Source organism: Triturus cristatus, chromosome 11 (genome assembly GCF_964204655.1).
Source record: "Triturus cristatus chromosome 11, aTriCri1.1, whole genome shotgun sequence".
Taxonomy (NCBI): Eukaryota; Metazoa; Chordata; class Amphibia; order Caudata; family Salamandridae; genus Triturus; species Triturus cristatus.
Window position 1 is genome coordinate 563,981,961 of NC_140594.1, and position 23,305 is coordinate 564,005,265.

General features: G+C 47.5%; 1 protein-coding gene across 2 annotated transcripts in view; it reads right to left on the reverse strand.

The window, feature by feature from the left end:
- PLS1 (plastin 1) overlaps positions 1 to 23,305 on the reverse strand; it is a 533,668-nt gene that overhangs the window by 109,981 nt on the left and 400,382 nt on the right. For both annotated transcript variants that reach the window (XM_085633623.1, XM_085633622.1), the window contains exon 6: positions 22,318 to 22,399. In XM_085633623.1, coding sequence (XP_085489749.1) covers positions 22,318 to 22,399 — 82 coding nt within the window. The remainder of the gene's footprint in view (positions 1 to 22,317; positions 22,400 to 23,305) is intronic.

The following is a 23,305-nucleotide window of genomic DNA, read 5'->3' on the forward strand; positions in this document are numbered from 1 at the left end:
TCCTTATCGTGACCTCAATTAAAACAAAGAAACAAAACACATATATACTGTGACGCGGCCGGCCCTTTGGGGTTGTCGGCAAACCGCTGTGTGCATCTATACTCCTCTGCCTACCATGCTATGCTGCCGGCCCGAAGTGGTTGTAGGCACTATGCCGTGTGATGACACTATCTGCTGAATAAAGGTTTTGAAAAAAAAAAAAAAAAAAACCACAGCAGTTGTAACCGGGTACAGACCTATGATGATCACGCCACTTGAGGTTCCCACCGTGAACGTTGTCACGAAACCATGGGGCTGGTCCTCAAGTCACGTGTCCCTCCTAGCTCACTCTCAGGAAGTCAGCTTTCTCTGGATGCCCCTCAGCTGCCAAAAAGGCTCTGGAATCCACTCCTTCTGGAAAGCTTCTCCTAATACAGGGCAAGGTAGACTCCTTTCCTTTGTCACAGGCAGACAGGAGATTCACTACTCCCTCTGTACAAGTACAGACTTCAGCTGATGTCTCTTCACCTCTGGGAGACTACCTGTCAGGAAGACATGACATTCCTGGTTGCACAGCAGTCCTCTGAGCGCTCTATGGAGTCCTCCCATACCCTGGTAAAAAAAAGACTTGGAACAGGAACAAAGTGGTGTGTTTGTACTGCCACATTTATTTATGTCTGGACAGGTGAAGTGGATCCACTATCTCAAACTGCAGAACTGGTTTGGGTCCTTCTCAGGCAGCTCTTCAGACAGAGACCTTGCGTAGAGGGATGCTTCTCACAACAGGTCGCACTGAGGTTGTCTCCAACCTGGAGCACTCACAGCAGAGGCACCATGAGGTGTGAGGTTACAGAACCTGGCTGTCGTCAGCCCAACACAAGGAGTGATCAGGGACAAACAAAAGAGAAGGCCTCACCCAGAAACGTCCTCACCTCACAAAAGAGAAACTGCAGGATCAACCCTCATCATTACCATCTACCAAATGACAGTACTCCGGAGACTAATCAGCAGCTTGTTGCTAACAAAAGGCTTCATGGAATTTCTAAAGGTCACCCTCCATCTTGTGCATTTGCCAGTCTAGGGCATCCAAAATGGATCCCAGAGGCTCACTCACACACACAGCTTATCACTGCACATGTCAAAGGCGCTTGACATATACATGGAATACCAGAGTAAGGTTTTGAGCATCCACAAACTAGCTTATCTTTACTGATGTAGGGCAATAGGCCTTACTCCCTGTGTCGTAGATAAAAACAGTAAGTTCACAATACTGAAATCTCCTAAAAACACTGTATGCTACCACCACTGCTTTATGCATTATACCCAGGACAGGGACATTAGACCCTTGCCCATATGGAGACCATGTGTGGTGTGCTCTTTCAGGTCACAGGAGAAGTCCAGGATATTCTCATCCCAACATGGATAATATAGCTTTGACTTGAGGTACTGCACCTTTTAAAGTCAATTGTGGAGTATGCCAAGGTTGTGTACTTTCCCCATTCTCTATTTACTTTATATTAATCATCTGGAGAGGACACTGGTGTCTGCCGGGGTGAATGTACCGCGTGTTGAGAAAAAGGTTGTGCCTGCATTATTATATGCGGACAACGCGGTGCTTCTCGCAAGAAAGGCTAACAGCCTGAGTAATTTGATTTCCAGTTTTGTGATATTTATGAAGTGGCTTGATTTTGAGACCATCTTCTCAAAAACTTTGAATTGGTGTGTGTGGTCCTAGAAACACTAAAACTCGTACTCTAAGTATAGGTGGAAAAAAGTGGACAGGGTGAGCTCTTCTTCTATATCTTGGATAGGATTTTGATGATGCTTGTACTGGTCTGCGTGTCTTAGAAGCAGATTGACTCGTTTCTCTCGTGTTGTTAGAACCACTTTTTCTCTTGCTGCCTGTATTGGTAGAAAACCAGTTGCCCCGATTAGAAATCTATAAAAGGAAATACCTCCCGACTGTCACGTATGATATGGGGCTACAGAGATTTTAGATCTATCCGAGTGGAGGAAAATAAATTATGCCGATGCCTGCTGGGAGTCCCCCCTTTGAACCCTCGCATCTCTCTGCATAAAAAACTAAGCCTAAAGTATGTCCAAGATATCATTAAAGTAGCTTCTTTGGTTCTCTGGTGTTTGATGTGGATGAACCAGGAAGCAGAGCTTAATAGGGCTATTGTTAGTGATTGTGTTTTATGTGATCATGGGTTGAGCATCCCATGGCAAAAGCATATTAGAAACACTACTTTGGCCTTGGGTTGTGCATACTTGTTTGAGAATCCATATACCATTATCAAAAAATGAAAAACCTGGGTCCAGGATTGCTTCTTTAAGCATAGGCAGGCCACTAGGGAGGCTGTGGAGGTGGGGAAGCCAGCAGTAAGAGACAATTGTTTGGTTCAGATGGCAGTGGGGATTGCTCCTCATTTACTTTTTGTGCAGAACGAGTATGAACGTACCTATTTTCTCAATTTAGATCAGGGATGATAAACTGCTTGTTATGTTTCCACTGGGGCAATACTTCCCTGCCGACATATGTATTTGACTGTGTGATGAACAATCAACTCCAACTTTATTGCATTTTGTATTCTTTTGCAAATATTATCTTCCCTATAATAGGAGATTCTTATTGCCCCTGTTGTGTAGGCATAAGTTTACTAAGTGTAAAGGTGCTTTGCTTTTTCTACAGCAACTTAATGACTATGACACCTGTCATTCAGTTGGCTGCTTCTTGAGTATATCCTACATCCGAGGAACAACTATGTTATTCTAACTAATGGTCGTTCATTCTAAACTGCACTTTATGCCTTGGCTTTCATAGTCCATTGTATAAATTGCTCAATGTAATATTGTATTTTATGTCTTACTGGTGAAATTTCTAAAAGTTATTATATTGTGGAATGTACTTTTTAACATATTTTAAATATTTTATATATTTATTGTTTTTTTTTAACCTGTGTATATCTTTTATGATCAAACTTTGTATGGTAAAATAAAGATTACTGAATTGAATTGACTTGAGGTATTAGTGAAAGTTGGACATGATGCTTAAAGCACTGCATAACTGGAGGACCAGAGTAGGATATGGGCCCAACAGCACCAAAAGAGCATTGGTGCAAGTCTATTAGGACCCCTAGCGCAATAATGCTGTCTTGAGTAACTTTAACCTGAGTAGCAAGTATCCTGCTACTCGTGGACAATATAAAGGTCCTAAAGTGCACCTACTTCACACCCAGATCTGCCCTAACCCTGAAGATCATATGGGTGTGATTAGCATACATATATACTACCAAATGAGATCTTGATACTGTAGGGACCCCATTGGTAATAGCAGCTCTGAATGGCAAAGATAGTGCAGCAAAGTAACTCAAGCCCTATGTGTTAGATGGAAGGCAATCTGAGGCACTACAGTGCCACCAGTGCACCTCTTGCTCAGGTGGGAAGCCTGGAGAATTGCGGCTTCCTCACCAGAGTAGACGGGTGCAGCAGAGTGGTGGCAGGGGGCCTGTGCAGTGGATAAACCACGGACCACGCGCAGAGGCCACCAGCGAGGTTTACATGGGGTGTGCGGAGAGGACAGGCCTGCGGTGCACTTTACTCCTCAGAGAGGGGCAGCCATGCAACTCCAATCAAGAAAAGCACAGCAAGACGAGTGACTGAGCCGCAGGCAACGGCTCGCGGCTGTGGAGGAGAGACAGGAGTGTGTGTGCACGAGAGCAACCAGGCCCCAATAGCGGAGCCGGAGGACCAGGAACACAGGAGGTTGTTCCCCTCCCGCCCAGAATAATGCCTCAGGGGTTGGGAAAGGAAGGTGCCACAGGATAGGAAGCGGCTCAACAGCGGGGAGTCCCGCGAGGAGGGAAGAGGCCGCTGCAGAGGGGCCGCGCCTATATCGGGAGTGCAAAGCACCGGATACAGCAGATATCAAATCTATATATTAACACCCAAATCAGACATAAATGCGCACGAGGGAGAAGATATAGACTGGCAGGTACACAGGGGCACACCCTATCTAGGGAGACCAGCCAGGAAAAAGGAATGATGCATTCAAGACGCGGCCTTTGCTCTGGAGGTAACGTGAACAGAGGCTAGGTTGGGACCTCCCTACTGCTGCACGTTTGTGGGGAGCTGTGTATAAGTTCTCGAAGAACCCCTGGAGTGGGGGGTGATCGTGGACTGAGGTGGACAGAACAGGCGTGCTCAACCACCAACGTCAGAGTACCACTGTGAAAAGGGCCCAGAATGGGCAGAACGGAGGGGAAACAACCAAAATTATCTTTTGAGCTGCGTTAGACTGGAAGATCTCAGTCCAGAGACACAGAAAGTGAAATGGAGCAGCACAACCCTACCAACCCTAATCCTGAAGAAGGAGATAGGAAGTCCCTCCTGCTGGCTATGAAATAGAGGCCAAGATGGACTCTGTATGTACAAGAGTGGATTTTCTAGCCCAAAAACTAGAAAAGCACTCTCACAGGCTGCAAGAAGCAAAACATAGAATCTTAGACCTAGAGGACACATCCAAAGGCAGGAGAGAACAAATGGTACAAATGAAGTGCCTGCTGAAAGTCATTGCAGCCAAGAATGAGGACTTGGAGGCGCGCTCCCGATGCAATATTGTACACATTATGGGGTGCCTGAAACCACGAATACAGGAAGGATTGAGGACTACATAGAATGACTGTTATCAACCCTCTTTGGCTCCAGGGCCTTATCCGCGCACCTGGTGGTGTAAAAAGCACATCGATCACCAGGGCCTCGACCACCTCCGGGAGTACCCCCCCAGACCGATCATTGCTAGAACACTTAACTAACGTGACCGAGACAGGGCCGTCCGACTCTCCAGGGAGAAGAAGAAGCTTGAATTCGGGAACAGCATTGCAATATATCCAGACTTCACATTGGCACTGCAAGAAGCCAGAAAGAAATTCCTGCCAGTAAAGAATAAATTGAGACAGGCCCAAATAGACTACGCAATGCTGTACCCAGCGCACCTTTGTATCACCCACCAAGGCAAGCAGCACTTCTTACCAACACTCAGCAGGTGGAAGACTATCGAAAGCGAGCCGGTGGGGGGAGGACGGGCTGAGATACTAAAGGCTCCCAGAGGCGCTCACCCCTGCCAATGTTAGAAGTGGGATAGAGGAATCCCCTGAGCACACATCGGTGAGGTCATTTTCTACTCCACCAGGGAAGGTTGGAAACAATATGGCCGGTGTAGCTATAATTGTACGGGGGGAGGGGGAAGGATATTACCCGCAATAGATTATACTAAGTCAGGCCTCGCAACAAGACATTAATTATAGACCATGGGAAGTGGAAGACACACATGAGATCAACCCTGGCGCCCCCCCCTGCCGCGAAGAGGCCGGGGATGGGATGCTACGCCCCCTAGGGAAAACACCCCTCATCAGGAGATCCCTATTGGACTTTCTGAGGTTGTCTTGTATTTTCTTTCAACATTTCTTTAGTTTAAAAGTTGGAACTCGCTGATTTTGTTTTAACACCCGTGGGCATCACAAATTTCTTTCCGACTCCTACACAAATATTGCAGTACCTTACATTAAGATCCATCACCGGGAACAGACGTTTGCTGCCCACTTGTTTGAAATGTTAACATTGCACTGTTTTGATAAATTTGACCTGAGGTGGCTCAAAATGGAAACAGCCCCAGAGAATAGGTTCTCTCCTCGACGAGTTTGGGATGTCGTTGTGGGAGGGGGAGGGAGGGAAGATGCATCTAGCTAATGGAATTGTGCACAGAACAGGTCGGAAATCACTACAAGTCAGATTTTTTTCTAGCCCTCTGGAATGGGGGGCCATTATCAGGCAGGAGAATGTATCCTAGGCTCACTTTATGGCGGGACAGCATGGAAATACAGGGATAAGTCTCCTAACCTGGAACGTTCGGGGATTGGGGAACCCCTGCAAGCGCAGACAAATTCTGGCCTACATGGACAGACATAACATTCAAATAGCCGTGATACAGGAAACGCATTTTGGATCTAGGACAAAGCCAACATTTGCATCAAGGCGGGCAGCACATAGATGATTCTCGACATATTCCATGTATGCCAGAGGTACAGCGATATTGATTAAAAACCACACACCATAAGTGAGAGAGGGGGCATTGCAGGACACACAGGGATGCTACAGTGTCATGGGGGAAGATTACCCTCATACTCCGTCACTCTAGTGTGCTGCTATGACCAGAACGTAGACAACCCATCTTTTTTTTTACTGTGCTCTGGTGTAAGGTACTGGATATAGGATCCACCTACGTAATATGGGTGGGAGATTTCAATACAAGATTGGAACCCCTCAGAGACTGATCTAACCCCCAATCTTGCCACTACACTGCCACACAACGGCAACTGCAATATATAGTCGCAGACCACCAGACTCGACTACTGGATTGTCTCCAGAGGGATGGGAACCTGGGTGACACAAGCCCAACACCTAGCTCGTACTTTTTCTGACCACCCGGTAGATTGCATGCCACGCGCCGCCTGGCGACTTAACCCAACAACTTAACCAATCAACCTTACTAGATCCTACCTTCAGAGCCGAGGCAAGGGGTGAGATACAAGACTTTTTTTAAGAGAAACGTCGGATCGGTCCCCCACATAACCACAGTATGGGAAGCATTTAAAGTCACTATACGTGGAATATGCATTGCGGAGGGAGAAGGAGTGTTGCGAGATACACGCAACACCCTCACCCGCCTAAAGGTAGAACTTAAAAGAAAGGGAGGTATCTGCATCTTGCACAGGAGTGAACCAGATCACCCTCAGAAACAAAATGACAGAATACAAAGTAACAGCAGAGTGGGAATGCCTATTTCGAGGCAAGTACTTCCAAGTTCGCAGGTATGGGAAGGGGGAAAGACCGGGGAAGTCATTAGCTGAACAGATCTGCCATCCGCCATTCTCGAATTATGTGCTAGATATACAAGATATGAACTGAGTTTGTAAATTTTATACTGAACTTAGGAGAAGATGGATTGTGCCTTATTTGAAGATGCTAGGCTTGAGGTAATGTCGACCCGCATTTATAAGGCTTCAATCTTTAGCTGATGAAAATGTCACTAGTCACATTGCAAAATATCTGAAAGGGGTGGTCAGAACAAGGTCATTGATGCAAGGTCCAATTCTTGTTGAAACTAACTGATTTACATGATGATTTTGTTACTACCTGATCATGCGGCTAACACTTTGTAATCTGTCTGTTATTTCATACCTATGGTAATTGTAATGGATTTTAATCAGTTTTTAGTTTGATAAACTTTAAATTATGAATGTTTATTTTTAAATGTTGAATTATACTGCTTTTATGATTTAATACTTGAATCGAATAAAGCAAATGATTGATTGATTGATTGAGTGGTACATAAGGACACTACCAACATCTTACGCACCTTCACCAACTATTAATCCACTCTAAACACATCTGGGGGGGAACAGTCCATTTCACTGGCAACATACCTGGAGGATGTGGCACTGGGGTGGCTTGGGGAGTCTCAGAGGGAGTTCCTCTCCGCATATATTGAAGAGGATGAGATTAAGGCGGCGGTAATGCAACTCCACTCTGGTAAAGCCCCAAGGTCGGACGGTCTTACGGCCGACTTTTTTAAAGCCTATGTCGCCGACCTGACTCTAATGCTTAAACAGGTATACATTGAGGCCAGGAAAGAGGGAGTCCTCCCCGTGACCATGAGAGAGGCGACAATTGTCTCTCTGCTAAAACCAGGAAAGCCGAGTGATAGATGTGAGCCATATAGGCCACTCTCCCTAATAAATTGTGATGTCAAGATCTTGGCTAAAGTGCTGGCCAATCGGCGTGGTCTCCTCATGACCTACCTGGTGCTGCCCAACCAGGCGAGGTTTATCCCTGGATGCTTGACCTCTCACAACCTGCGAACACTATTTTCTCTAATGCAAGACGTGAAACCTTAGTTAGAGGCAGTATTCTTGGATGCCACCAAGGCGTTTGACTCTGTGGAATGGAAGTATTTATTGGGAGTACTGGGACGCATGGGTATGCCATCTGATTTATTTTCATGGATCACGCTGCTGTACCAACAGCCACAGGCGAAGGCTCTGGTGAATGGAATATGTTCAGCCCAATTTACAATCTTGCGAGGCATTAGACAGGGGTGCCCGCTCTCACCCCAGCTCTTTGAATTGGTGGTGGAGCCATTGGCTGCCAAGCTACGACAGCATCACAGACCATGCAATCTGGTATCCTACCAGACATATATTGGTTTCCGTTTACGCGGATGAAATTACACTTTATGTGCGAAACCCGCAAATCAGTTTAAATCCTATATTGCGTGAGTTCACAGCTTTCGCAGGACTCTCGGGAATCAGTATTAATTGGGAAAAGACACAAATCTTCCCCCTCACGAAAGCAACTTGGTCATACACTCTGGATTACCTTATACTATGGTGTCAAACAGAGGTGAAATACTTGGGGATAATAATTACGAGAAATAGGTCAGACCTCATGCGAGTCAATTACGGTACGACTCTAGTATCCCTGACAGACAAGATAACACAATGGATCGCCATGCTCCACTCAATGGCGGGGCAAATCTTGCTTATTTAAATGGTAATATTGCCCAAATGACTGTACCTCTTTCTTAATATTCCGTACAATCTGGGCCCATATTTTTTAAAGAATCTTAAGACGCAGATGAGGGGGCGTGGCCAAGATGGCAGCGAGTGCAGATGCCTAACTAAGATCTCCGCAACAGGCCGTCATAAAAATCCTACTGCACACCAGTCTATGCCTGTTGACCGTCGGTGAAATTGTGTCGAGGCACCGTCGGACATCGTGGTGCCCGTCTGTTGTCCCGCGGCTGACTGAACTGGTGCCCGTACGCAGGTGAAGCTACTCGAAGCGGTGCAGCCTGATGGGAACCGGCACGGCCCTGTGCACTAGGTCGGAAATTGCAGGCCGGACTGATCGATCCCGGCTGCCTGGAGTGCGTTGGACAGAGGCTGAGCAGAGGACAGCGCCTCCTGGAGCTCGGAGGACAGGTGACTGCGTGGCCCATGAGACGGATGCTGGTCGGGCGCTGATGTCCCTGGACCGGCCGGCAGACTTTGGGTATGGCCAAGACCCTGTGAAGGTCTCCCCTTTCTCGCCATGGGGGAGTACGCGCCCCCCCAGATTGACTGGGTGCTGTGGCCGTATTGGAAATCTTGGCGATCTGAAGGTACCATGGGGGGGCCGGCTATACCCCCCGTGAACACCCACGTCGAGAGGGATAGACCTGGCTCTGACTGCTTATGGGCAGAGGGGCATGCCTGCAGGGGCCTATAGGGCTTCACGTGATTGGGCCTGGAGCTGCACTGTGGACCCTTGAAAGACCATACCCGGCGGTAACGCACGTGGACCGGGACGTACTTGCCTCTCCCTGGTACTGGGGTCCGGGTCCCTCGGAGGTGGTTAGCGGTGCTAGTTCGGCCCTGACCAGGCCTTGTGGTGGGGAGTGGCCCGGAGTGCAGGGCCTCCGTGCAAGAGCAGACTGCACTGCTGGAGAGTGCACGGAGCTTCATCCTGGTGCTGGCTGCGGTGATCACAACATTCAATACGGTAGGACCCTGTGGAGCGGCGCTGCCCCTCAAGATGTGGCCTGCGGCATTGTCAATTAATGGCGACGCAACAGGCAAAGGCCCTAACCATGCTGTTTGAACATACGCTGAAAGCCCTCTTCTTCGCCCACGGCTACAGGTCATAGGGTCTATTGCCTTGCCTGGATACAGATTACAGCACATTCACACCATACTTATCAGCAGGGGCTCCGCCCCCAGCCTCTCTTCCGTGGGGCTAATAGTGCCTGGTGACCCCGGCGCCACGACCTGGACATTCTGACGCTGGGGCCCCGTGGGAGGCTTGGTATGCATCTCTAAAACGGCACACGGATAGACAACTGGGTGTTGTGCCCCACACCCTCCCATGGCGCAGACAGGGTACACGGTATCTCGATCTGGCGGCCGTTGTGGGAACCACGGACCCTGTGCGGACTAGCCCAATTCGGGTTCCACACCCTGCCACAATGGGTAAGCCCAGGGCATAGAAATCACATGCCTCATTGGGAGATACGAAAGGCTAGACCCCTGATACAGTGGGGGACTCACAATCGACGGCCCAGAAGCCCACGGATCACACAGACTTAGCACATCGGTTCGATGAATTAATTGCGGCAGTCCTGGATATCAAATCCACCTTGGGCCATGAGATAGATACGCTATGTGTGGACATAGGCTACCTGCAAGAGGATCATAAGAAACTAAAGGGTCAAGTGGAGAGACCGAATCATCAATAGCCTCTTTGCTGCCCACGGTGGCCTCGACATCAGAGCAAGTCAAATCACTATAAAAGAAGTGGAATATTTGAAGGACAAGCTTGAAGATCAGAAGGGTAGATCCTGCAGGAACAATGTATGCATAGTGGGACTCATGGAGCGCGCTGAAGGCAACAGCATGGAAATTTACCTAGAGGAATGGCTCTCCAAGGACGTGCTTAATGGTAACTACTCCAAATTCTTCTCTGTTGAATGCGATCACAGAGTGCCAGGTGGTCCCCCTCGGCCTAGCCGACATCCATGCTCTGTGGCCATGCGCCTATTTAATCACTGGGACAGGGACCACATCTTGCAAGTAACAAGAACCAGGGGTCCATGGCAGATTGAAAATCCTACAGTCCATATATACCCGGACTACACTTTGTCTGGACAACGCCACAGATCCTCTTATATGGACGTCAAACTGTGCCTGCGCAATCACAAAGTCCAATACACGCTGCAATACCCCGCCACACTGCACATTTGCCATAAAGATAACACCACTCTTTGCCATTCCCCTGACGAGTCTTGGTCATGGGTGGAATAAAATGGATTTGCCGGTGCCCCGAGGTCAACACCGGCGGCTACCCGTCACCAACGTAGTATCACAACTGCATGCAAAAACAAAAATAAACCAAAATTGCAGTGCCCTACCAGGTTTCAGGCAGCTGAGGAAAAGGGAACAGGCTATTAGGCAGGCAACACAGCAAAACAAACTTGCCCACTGGCTCATGATCTGAAGTCGACACCACACCGGATCATGTGTATCAACTCACAGAGTCTCAACATGTGGTATTTCTGGCAGAAGGCCCTGTAGTGCCACCGCAAAAAGTAGATGAACTTGGATGACTCCCGAAAACTTACTCAGGATGTATTCAATGTAACTCTCACTGCTGCAGCTTAATCTGACGCAAGCCACTCTGGAGCGACGAACATTTGATGGTACCATGCATAGGGCAGGCATGCACAACTATGGGGCCACCCTGCGAATATCCGAACACTACTGCTATGCCCTCCATGTAGATGATAAGTGGCTGATATGGCATTGTTATGGTTTCATTCTCTCTCTGTGCTCTTCTATTGTCCTCTTCTATGCAATTTATTTTCCGATATGTTTTATTTTTTCATCTGTTTCATTATTTGATATTCTGGAATTTTGCATTTCAGTGCAGATGGCCTTTTGCCCATTGGCAAACTGGCCTGGGATGGAGTGTTGGGTATGGCGAATGTTTTATATTGTTTGTCCGCTCTGCTATGACACACAGCATGCTAAATACATACAGCACTACAACGATATCACATGAACTGCACACTGTGCAGGGGGGGCTTAGGGCCAGATGTACAACTCTTTTCTGCGGCCGCAACCGGGAGATCCTTCCGTTTGCGGGTGCAAAAAAGGGTAATAGCATGTGAGAATGCTGTTTTGTGAGTCGGTGACTCGCAAAATGACATTTGCGACTCTCACTATTAGGAAGGGACGTCCCTTCCTAATAGCGAGTCAAGATGCTATGTACTAATGCGGCCGCAAAACACTCTCAGTTTACCACCTACTTCAAGTAGATGGTAAACCACTCGCAAAGGGGAAGGGGTTCCCAGGGGACCCCTTCCCCTTTGAGAGTATGTGGGAATATATTTTTTAAGAGCAGGCAGTTGTCCCAGGGACCACTTCCCGCCCTTAAAAAATTAAACAAAAACATTTCATTTTTAAATTTTTTTAAATGCATCCCATTTTCCTTTTTGCATTAATAAAGAAAAGCTGCTTTATTAAAACGCAGTCCCAGACATGGTGGTCTGCTGAGCCCAGCAGGCCACCATCCCTGGGAGGGCTGGCATTCCCAATGGGCTCGCAAATTGCAAGAGGCTCATTAATATTAATGAGCCTCGCAATTTGCGAGCCCATTGGGAATCGCAAAACAGTGTAATAACACTGTTGTACATGCATAATAGCGCCTCTCAAATTGCGAGTCTCAAAAGACTCGCAATTTGTGAGGCGCTATTTTGCGCGTCGTACATCTGGCCCTTAATGTTAATTAAAGTAACAGATGCCTGACCACAACTATTTACTACTCACTTGGAATTTCGGGGGTTAGCGGGCTGTGGCTAGAGACATAAGGTGTATCAATACTTACGCAGACACAAGATCTTAGTGGCCCTGCTCCAGGTGACACGCCTCACCCAGCAAGCACCTGCATCCCTGCGCAAACGTTGGAGGGGCACATCGGTGGGAACCATATATTCTGGATATCCCAGGGGCGCCTTGATATGGGTTTCACCCGGCACCCCAATACAATTAATACACACCAGATCAGACCCGCAGGGCCGATTTCTAACCCTAGAGGGCCTTTTAGATGGCTCTCAGATCGCATTCATCTCATTATATGCACCAAACTCTGGACAAGCTAATTTTCAGCAAACTCTGACCCTGTCTTTACTAAGTGACCCGACGGCCCGACATACTAAGGGGGCGATTATGACTCTGTACTAGACCTTAACCTAGATAGGTCACGTCCTCCGCTTCCGGGTGCACAATCCATAGGCCTGACATCACACATCGAGAACTGGGCCAGGGAAATGCAGCTGCGCGAGTCCTGGAGCTGTAAGCACCCCACAGCATGCGTCTATTCCCATTACTCGCTGATGCATGACTTATACACCAGAATCCATGCAAAATTCTGCTCAGTGTCTGTCTTATCAGGAGTATCCCAAGCAGAGTATTTGGCCCGAACGCTATTGGATCATAGTCCTCTACAAATACACCTGAGCTAATATTCCAACGTGGTGGTTGTCCTTGGAGGCGCTTCAGGATACACCATTACACACCTCTATATTGCAATACATCACTGCATACTTTCAAACCAACTCTGGCACAGCCACACACGAGGGTATAGAATGGGATGCATTCATGGTCGTATTGCACGGCTGGATGATTAAAGCTGCACATGGTTCTCGTATGACACTTCTGAATGCACTTCGGGACCAAGAGTCCGAAATAAAACGTTATGAACTCCTCGCCCCCACTGATCCGCAAGTTGCACCAGCGACGACCAAGGCCCGATTGGCCTACATAAAGACACAAGACAAGCTATGCGCCTTAGACTACAAACACCATCTAGCCCGGCAACATGCTGACGACGATAAGGCAAGCAGAGCACTGGCTTGACTGCTTAAAGATTAAGGGCCTATGTAGGTAGCTAAATACCGGCCGGTAACGGACGACAATCGGTAATTTTCCCGTTACCGACCGGTATTTAGCCCTTTCTCATGTAGGAGGCATGTTTTAAGGATTCGGTCATTTACCGATTCCTTATTTTAAAGAATCGGTAAAATACCGAATCCTTAAAAGCTATGTAGGAGGCACTTAAGTGAGTGCATTTTTGCATTCAGGATTCGTTATTTACCACCAACTACAAGTTGATGGTAAATACCGAATACCTTTAAGAAAGCAATAATTTGCTTTTCTCAAGGTGCAATGTGGCAGACATACATGCCCTTAGGGCATGTATGTGCGCCACATGTGCACACATGCACGATTCAGGGGTGCAACAGGGTGTCAATGTGACACCCTGCCACCCTTGAATATGCAACCCCTATTGCCGATTCGGTATTTACCGAATCGGTAATACAGAATGGCTTCCCATTCATTCCTATGGGCCTCCAGGCCCATAGGAATGAATGGGAAGGTGATTCCTTATCACCGAATCGGTATTAGCGATTCGGTAATAACGAATATTACCGATTCGGTATTTTTTACCGAATTATTAGCTACATATGAAATACCAATTCATAAATACCGAATCGGTAAAATTCGGTATTTAGGAATCGGTATTTCATATTTACCTACATCGGGCCCTAAGTCACGCAACTTCAAATCACGGCCATACGCACGATGGAGGGTAACTTGGTAAATACACAAGAGCAGATTAATGACTCGTTCTACAAATACTATGCCTCCCTCTAGAAAGCCCCAATAACCAGCACGTCATGTGATATCTCACAATTTCTGTCACGTGTTACCCTGCCACAGATAACCCAGCCTCAATATGAATCTCTCAAAGCCCCCCTATCCGTGGTGGAGATCACTGACACAATAAAACTGCTAGCAATAAATAAATCACCAGGGGCGGACAGTTGGCTATTGGAGTTCTATGCGGCATATACAGACATGCTCGAACCCCGCCTGTGTGCGTATACCGAGTTTGATCGTGGCGTACTCCCACCATCTCTTGGGGAAGCAATATTGGTGGTGTTGCCTAAACCGGGGAGAGCCCCACTGTTAATGAGCTTGTTACTAAATACTGATTATAAGATTCTGGGCAAGATATCAGCTGATCGATTGGTAGATACTGTACAGCTGCTAGTTCATAGAGATCAGAACGGGTTTATACCGGGGAGAAGTACTGGCTTAAACCTACGTCGGCTTTTTAATTTACTAGGATGGGCACATTCAGAGATGGTAGCACCGTGGATTGCCTCTCTGGATATCGAAAAGGCGTTCAATACTTTGGGCTGGGAGTACTTATTGGCAGTTCGGCTTGGGTTCTAATTTTCTCCGTTGAATAAAGGTACTGTATGCAAACCCGTAGGCTAGGGTTGAAACAGGGCGCAGCATTTCTCCCTCTTTCACTATTGAGCATGGCACGAGACAGGGGTGCCCGCTGTCACTCGCCATGGAGCCTCTGGTGTGTGTGCTCTGTAGTCGTGTTTTGGATTGGGGCGTCCGGGCATACACACAATGGCATATAGTTTCTCTTTATGCGTACAACGCATTGATATACTTAAAGGGCAAAGAGGAGGTCCTACAGGGTCTAGTACAGGTGCTAGATCAGCATGCCCCTGCATCCGGCTTGAGGGTAAACTGGTGCAAGTTGGAGATGTTCCCAATGAAGCCCCTCTCAATGGTACAGTGATGCACTCTGCCCACAACACCCCTTACGTGGGTCTCCGACTCCTTCAAGTACCTAGGGGTCCAAATTTACCACTCTCAGACAAATGTGTTAGATGGAAATGTAGGTAAAGTTGTTGCCAGGGCTCGAGATGCGCTTCCTTTTTGGACTGGACTCCAGCCATCCCCTATGGGATGTGTGGCCATCGTAAAGATACTGTTGCTCCCCAGACTCCTCTATCATTTTACTGCCATTCCATCCAAGCCCCCACGCAGACTCTTTAGAGAACTTAAATCACTTCTGGTATCACTGATCTGGGGCAGCGCCGGGCTAGGGTAGCCCTTCAGAAATGATATCTCCCTCTCTCAGAGGGTGGACTGGGAGCGCCAAACTATGAAAGTTATTACGCCGCGGCGCAGCTCCAATGGCCAATGAGGTGGCTGGCAGGTGGCAATCTCGTCGAGTCAGACCCCTGGGCGGTAAGACTCTGTAGACCTGCTCTACTAGAATGGCTATCCGGCACCAAAACAATATTGCAGCGGACGCGGGGTAATCTGTTAATGATGGCAGCAAGGCAAAACTGGTTAAGATATGTCCTGCCTGCGCGGCAGCCCTCGCCGTATGCTCCGGACCTCCCCTTGGAGTTGCTGCCAAGTACTTACACTTGCCACGGGAGAGCAGCGCTGGAGATGTGGCATACTGCTGGATTAAATACATGGGGAGATCTGTTCGTCGACTCGAACATATGTGAGTTTGAGCACCTGATACGCGATTGCAGAGTGCCACCAGGCACTTTTCTGCTCTATACAGCGTTTATGCAGTGGCTCCACCAGGCATGGGGGAATACACGTGCTGAACCCACTATATCTCAGGTATTACAAACACTACTGACCCACGGCCGAAGCAGAAAAGCTGTCACTGTGCTTTACAGCTCTCTACATCCCTATTAACACCTCTACGGGAATACTGGGACTTCGCCTTAGCAGTTAGCATAACGGACAAGCAGTGGGCACAATGTAAAGGCTATCCTAAGTGTATATAAAGTAATGCTAGGCTGCAATATACACAATTTAAATACCTGAATTACACTTACCTAACCCCGTACAGGCTGGCCCTTATGTATCCCAACTCCTCGGACACATGCCCTAGGTGCATGTCTGCGGACGCAGCATTCCCCCACAGGGTATGGTTGTGCCCCCAATTGGGAGCATACTGGAATGGTGTAGCCGAGATTCCGTCTGAGCCGTCGGGAACCCAGGTGACACCTCATGATCCCCATTTTGTGCTTGGTGTCACAAGACGTATGGCTCGTCGGAAGGGTCTTAACAAATTCCTGGACCTGAAACTGGCCAAACAACGCCTGGCGATGTCCTGGAGTAAACATGTGTGGCTTTTAGATCTTCGTAAGGCTCTGGTATCTGAACAGGTGAACCAGACACTTAGTGCAACAAGGCACCCACCACGTATTAATCCTACACAATGGAATGATTACTTAACTACCATAGAGGCCAAAATACACTCCTCCCAACCGAGTACATCTACGTCAACAACACATTAGGTGGCGCTTCCATAGCGATGACTGAAACGTATAGCAGGCCAGACGACATACACACTCTGATCTTACTTACAAGATTGCGACCGACGTAAGTGACACTATGAATAATAACATGAGATGCCGACGCCCCTCCTAAATACACACAGTGATATTATATTTGCATCTGTTTGTATATCCACATATTCGTGGTGGGTTTAGTAGAGCATGTACAGTAATTATGGAGCAAATGTATGGCACACATGGGACGGACTATTTATGTTATGTTTAATAAAGTTGGAGATAAGATTTTAGTGATAAAGTATGTAAATATTGCATATACATTATTGCTATTATGTTTACTTGACACCCCATCAACACTGTACCTGCTTTTTCTCATGCTCTATACATGCAGTTCGTTATAGCCAACAAATAGCTGGATTTTCCAGATCAAGTGAAGGTTTTTTCGTATATTTCCTTGGATGTCACCCACTACCTGAGTCCTTGTGGTGGCAAAGGAAGACCAGTAAGTGAGAAAAGTGAGAACTGTCAATATTTCAGTACTGGGTCAACATGCTCTAAATGTATTTGGAGGGATGGCACAAATTGCGACTGTGGCAAGTGGTGGAATGGCCCCATTGGGCCAGCAGCAGACATGCCTAAACTGCCCTATGAACAATGACATCTGTCTGGACCTTTTTAGGACAAGAACCAGTGGTGGCTGGTAATTCAAGCAGGGGAGGGGGTGGCCAGGCCACACATACACACAAATACACTCACCCCTCTACATGCACAAGCACTCACAACCCCATGCATTCACAAGCATGCAAACATGCACCCACTATTCACAAGCACACAAACACCCACTTACTGCACACACACATACAAATACACATACATACATACACACGTGCATACATGCACACACAAAACATTAAAAAACATAACACTTACCTTCTGCATCGTCTTAGGAAGGGAAACCTCAGTTGTTCCACAAGGGTTGGGATTGCTGCCTCTCCTTATTGGCTGACTTTAGGTCAGCCAATGAAAGGAGGCGGCAGTCTCTACCTCGTCACAGATGAAGATGGGGTCAGTGAGACTTCTGAACCCACTCCGTGACAAAGCGTCAATAATAGGCACTCGACCCTGGACACTTCAGGTCTGAAAACGGAAGCACCCAGGTCAAGGCTATCAGTGACGCTCCCTCATGTCACGAGGGGGAGGGCCAGGAGGTGGTTTGCCAGGCTGAAGAGGTCTTGCCCAGAGGGCTGTGAAATCTTCAGCCCGGCATAGTTCAGCTCAGGCAGCCAGGCGCATTTCTAGCTCCTTGTGAGGATTTGGGTGTATTATATGGTAAGGTTGTGTGACCTTATCTTGTAATGCACTCACAAAAACTGTCTTGGGTCCAGTCAGGCTCATTTGTAAAACGTTTAGTTCATTCCCGTGTAACTGTGGATTTGAGCAACAAGGCTTAAACAAAGAAACTAGTGTAAAGCATTTAGAAGCACCAAACAACGAAATAAGAAAGTCACACAACAATCCAAAACCAATTTATAAAACTACATTATATTTTTATGAATTTTTAGAGATCAAGATGAGCAAAATCCACTTGAGGGTTCCAGAGATATAGATTTTTAAAGAAAAGTAAATCTCAGCTCAGCAGTAAAAAACAAGCATTATTGGTAACCGTAAAGTTTGGAAACTTTTGAAAAGTTTGAAAGAGTTGTATTCGGCTACTCCGGCCCGACTGGGTGACCAAATCTGGCAGGGAGGAAGTGGGGGCCACTAAGCAGTATCTGGACAGTTACCTGGCAACTGAAGTGTTCTCCAGTCCAGTACTGAAGTTTACTGCACAACTGCTGTAGACTTCAGATGATTGGTCCTGATGCTAAGGAGGCAGGCGATGGCGGATGCTCACGAATGCTCTGGGTGCTGTGCATTCCCCAGGGGTGTCCTTGCGGTTATTCCTCGATCCATGAATGAGGTGCGGTGACTTTAACCATAGAGGTCGGGGTCCCTCAAAGTCCTCTTAGAGCCAGCTGAAGGCCAGGTGCTGCTAGGCTACCGGTCTCCGTACACAGCGGCTCCAGTGGTATCCTTTGGTGGAGGCTAGTGTGCCTCCTGGGTGACCAATCTGGGTTCATAGGACACCTTAGGATCCAGCAGACTCGGGTGCAACTTTTGGCTGTCGAGGATTGATCTTTTGGGGTGCCCACTTGCAGTCTGCGGCGATTCTTCAAAAGTAGCGACTGATGTAGCAAGTTGGGCTACGCTAGCTTTAATGGCCCTGGTGCTAGTTCGAGGAGGTCAGCCAACTGAACCATGGAGTGACTTCTGTGGTCTGTGGCTTGGAAGCCATTTTTCCTCAAGCCAGAAGACGCAGGCACAGTCCTCTCTACACTAGCCTAAGGTGAAGCAGGTGCTGTTGAGTAGACGGTGCAGTCTCTCTCTGCCTGGTCCAGGGGTCAGCAGAGCAGTTCTTCTTCGGTCCTTTCACCCGTTCCATAGTGATCTGAGGTTCAGGGTGCCAGGGGTGCCCTATTTATCCCCATCTAGCAATCCCAGAGTGCACTATTCTGCCCACTCCCAAGATGTCCGAACCCTTCCTTGTATGTTAGGAGCTCTGTAGCCCACCCTAAAGGTGTGGATACGTGTGGGCTACACTCATGGGAAAAACGGTTTGGGCACTGGTCTCCCCTCTCTGTTCCCACCGCCAGCCTGTCTACCTGAGCAAAGGGCCTACCCCTCAGGAGTGTGATCGCTATTTGTCCACCAAAGGCGGCTTCACCTTTTAAGCTTCCCTTTTGAGCCAACACCCTGAGTGACGTCCCGCAAGGGGGAGGTAACTCCTCCCTCTGTAGTAGGCTACAGTTGTTCCTAGCTGGGAGTCGTTCACACGACTCCTTCCCCAGGAAGGCAGAAAGCTGTCTAATTGCCAGCAATCGTTTGAGGCCAGTTGACAAACTGGGATACAGAGTGGCAACTTTCTAAAAGTTGCTTTTCCTTACAATAGACATTAAATTCAACTTGTGCATCAAATTGGGTTTAATGCCATGATTAATTTTTCACCTTGAAGTACCCATTTTAGTAGTTCCATCCAAAAATTAGCCAATCTGAGGGGTCAGCTGATAACTGTGTTAGCCAATGGGGAACTAACTTGAACACAGCAATACAACAATTTGGAAGTGTTGCTGTTAGGAAAGATTGAAGTATATGTCATACTTAATCATTTATAGCTCTCTACCTCAGGGCTCTATAGACCTTCCTTAGGGGAGACTCACATATATATTGTTAATGGAAGTGGGGGCTTAGCCATTGGTTTAAATGGCAAAGTTGAGCTAACAGTTTAAAACTACTCTACCAGATTGCAGCTGGGAGCCATTTTGTACTCTGTCCCATGCAGGGTGGCACAGCCAGTGCTACAGCCCTGGGGGGACACTAGGAGCTTATAAGTAAGTCAGCTTATGCCAATTGAGGGTAGCAACTACAACCAACACTTGGCAAGGTGTTAGAACACCGGCACTGAGGTCTGGTTAGCAGGCCTCAGTGCACTCTCAGAGTCGAAAAACCAGCAGCATCAGTCCAAAACTTTGGGAGTGATCATGCAAAAAGAGGCATTATCTTACACTCCAACTATGCCTGACCTGAAAATAAAGAGTGTCTATCAGGCTGACCTTTACTCAGCCTGACAGACACTCTTTATGTTGGCGAAAATGTGGGGGTGGGGGGTGAGGCTCCTCCGTCCTAAGGGATGGGCTTCTGCTGACTAGAACTAAGATAAATAACTGGGTGCTAAATCCCAGTCACTGCATAACAGGACTCATTAACAGTTTTACCACACGGGCAGTTAAAGTTATTTACCAGCTGCAAAAAATACCCCTAGAGTTCGGCACAACTCGAAATCGGGTCATAAGTCTATTCCAATATATTTGTCAAGATATTCAGTATAGCTGAAACAACATAACATAACATAACAGCTGAAACAACTCTGATAATAATCTGTCTGTATTGATACATATATATATATATATCTGTATCCAGAAGTGTGTGAGAGAGAAATAGAGAGTGGGAGCCTCCAGGCACGTATCTGCTCCTTTTTAAAAAACATGTTTAAAACTAAACAAAACTTTTCAAAATGCCGCCCGTAGTTTAATTACTAACAATGTTATGACATAACTTAGCATTGAGAAACGTTAATGCAATCTTACCCTGCCTTACAGAAGCACCAACCCTGAGGGGAATATATGGGTCATGAAGACTCCTCCAAGCGGTTGGGGTGGTGGAGGGCCTCCCTGCTCCACCCAGTGCCTTACCTAGCACACTGCATTTAAAGCTACTTCTGCCGACCGAGCGGGGGGCACTTTCAGGAAGAAAGGTATAAAGAACAGTCTTACCTGCCACCATCAGCATTGTGGATCTGTCAGCATTTTTTTGTTTTCAAAATAGAACCCCAACCCAAACGTGGGTTGCGTCTTTGAAAACATGAAAAACAATGGCCATGGCTTACTGAGATTGGTCTCCAAGTGCAGGAGGGAAATCAGATCATCTTTTAAGCCCAAGATCTATATGGTTTCATGGCCATCCGAGGCCCGAAAAAAAGCTGATGGCAATGACATCGGAAACCCTGCTATAAATACAGTGGCCACTTAGCCGCCATGTTCCATGGGGGCAATGGTGGAGGCTTCCTCATCAGAAACAGAAACACTTTGGTTCCCTCACTTCTAAACAGTGGCCCCAGCAGCCTCCGAGCTCCAGGGGGTCCCCTCAGCACAGTACCCTGGCCTGAGAGCTCCTGAGTGTGGTCCGAGGTGGCCCATCCATGTACTTTGCAGGGGGGGGCCTCAAGTTTCGTTACGCCACTGCTTCTAAATGATGTGACGTACCCGATGAGATGAGACACATGCCGATTTTGGATTAGTGGATGAGACATCTGCCGAATTCAGAGATGTTTTAAGGCATGTGCAAAGTGGAAACATGCCCAGGCCCCTCACTTTCCAGGGGCCCTCTGAGAAACTAAACTTTCTGTTTATTAGGCTTCTATTTCTCTATCGCAACCTCTCTCCTTCTCTCTGGCTTTCTTTACCCCTGACTCTGGTCTCTCTCCCCCCAGTCTCATCTTTCATCTTACGGATTTTTGGGGCACTGGACAAGACCGACTTAAAATGTTTTTCTGTGTTCCTGTGTCTCACATTTTAACATATATTCAGAATTGTTTGGCATCATGCAAACTTAAAAGAGCATGTAGTAAAATTAAAGTTGTTCTCAACAGGGGCCCCCAAAATATGCTTTGCCCAGTGTCCACAAAATCCTCAAGGTGACACTGCTGCCGCTTTTAAAGGGTGCCCTATTATTGCCATAATATGAATGAGGCCCACAGTCTCAAGTTACTGTACCTCACTATTAGGGTGTTTTTGTTGTTTTTTATTTTAATCAGACATAAACAAAATCGGGCATTCCATGGTTCCGGACATTGCCCTGGCTATCAAAACGTGTACAATGTACCTTGTGGATAAAAGTTTACAAGCATATATACTGTAGAGCCTCACAGCATTGGAGGCCAGCTCAATACTCACAGACATTGTGAAGGGCGTCAGCTTCTTCTTGTTGATCGCTCTTTCATCTATTGTGTCTGGCTGGGACAGGTTGATCATTTTGCTGAAAATAAAGCATATTACATTATATCTTAAAATATCATACACAACTCGTGGTGAAGAAATAAAAGGATGTTTCATCTGAAAACGAAGGATTTTAATTGTAGATAATGCCCGAAGAGAAATGTTTAAAGTCCAAAACGTGGCCAATGATTTTACAATTACAAGGTTGTTCACTCGCTAGCTAGCAAGACTCCAGAAAAAAGGTGCTGCGCTTTTTTTTCGACTTTGGAATGCAGCTCCAACGCGGCCATGTGAAAGAAAAGTTACGCATTTATGTTGTTCATCCTCTTTCTCAGATTCATAGCCGTTTACTTGCCCCACGTCAGGCGCGCAACACCCATTGGGCTCACCGGGCTTCAGCACCTCCCCCCCCCCCTCGTCATGTGTGTCAGCACGGCTGAGACAGCCTCGCGGGCTGGCGTCCGTCTAATTGCAGCCTGTGGTGTTGGGCCTCAGGCCCGCATGCAGATAAATGAGGGACACAGGGTTACTGGTACAGTAAACTGGCCACGAGCACTTGCACTCGGGCTCTTTTATTGACGGGGCCACGCCCGTGATGGATGGGTGTGGGGTGCAGTGTGACCAGCCCTCAAGGGAGTTGCTGGAAGTGCAACTTCCTGCGGGACACTACATTCCTCCCCAACTTTATTGAAGGACAAACAAAGTGTCGGTCCAACCTGTGGGGAAGAAAACAAACGGTTACCTAAGTACCACAGGGTCCATCAGCTTCTCGAGTCAGGTGGCAGGACGACCTCAGACATGGGCTGGTGAACTTGGCTAGCAGCAGGACCTTCTTTAGCAGACACCCGTACTTTAACCTGAAGGACTCAAGCCACGACTGCTGGCTTGGAGACGTCCGCTGCATACCGACAGTTCGCTGACAATGACATGTCTTGTATGGCTTCCC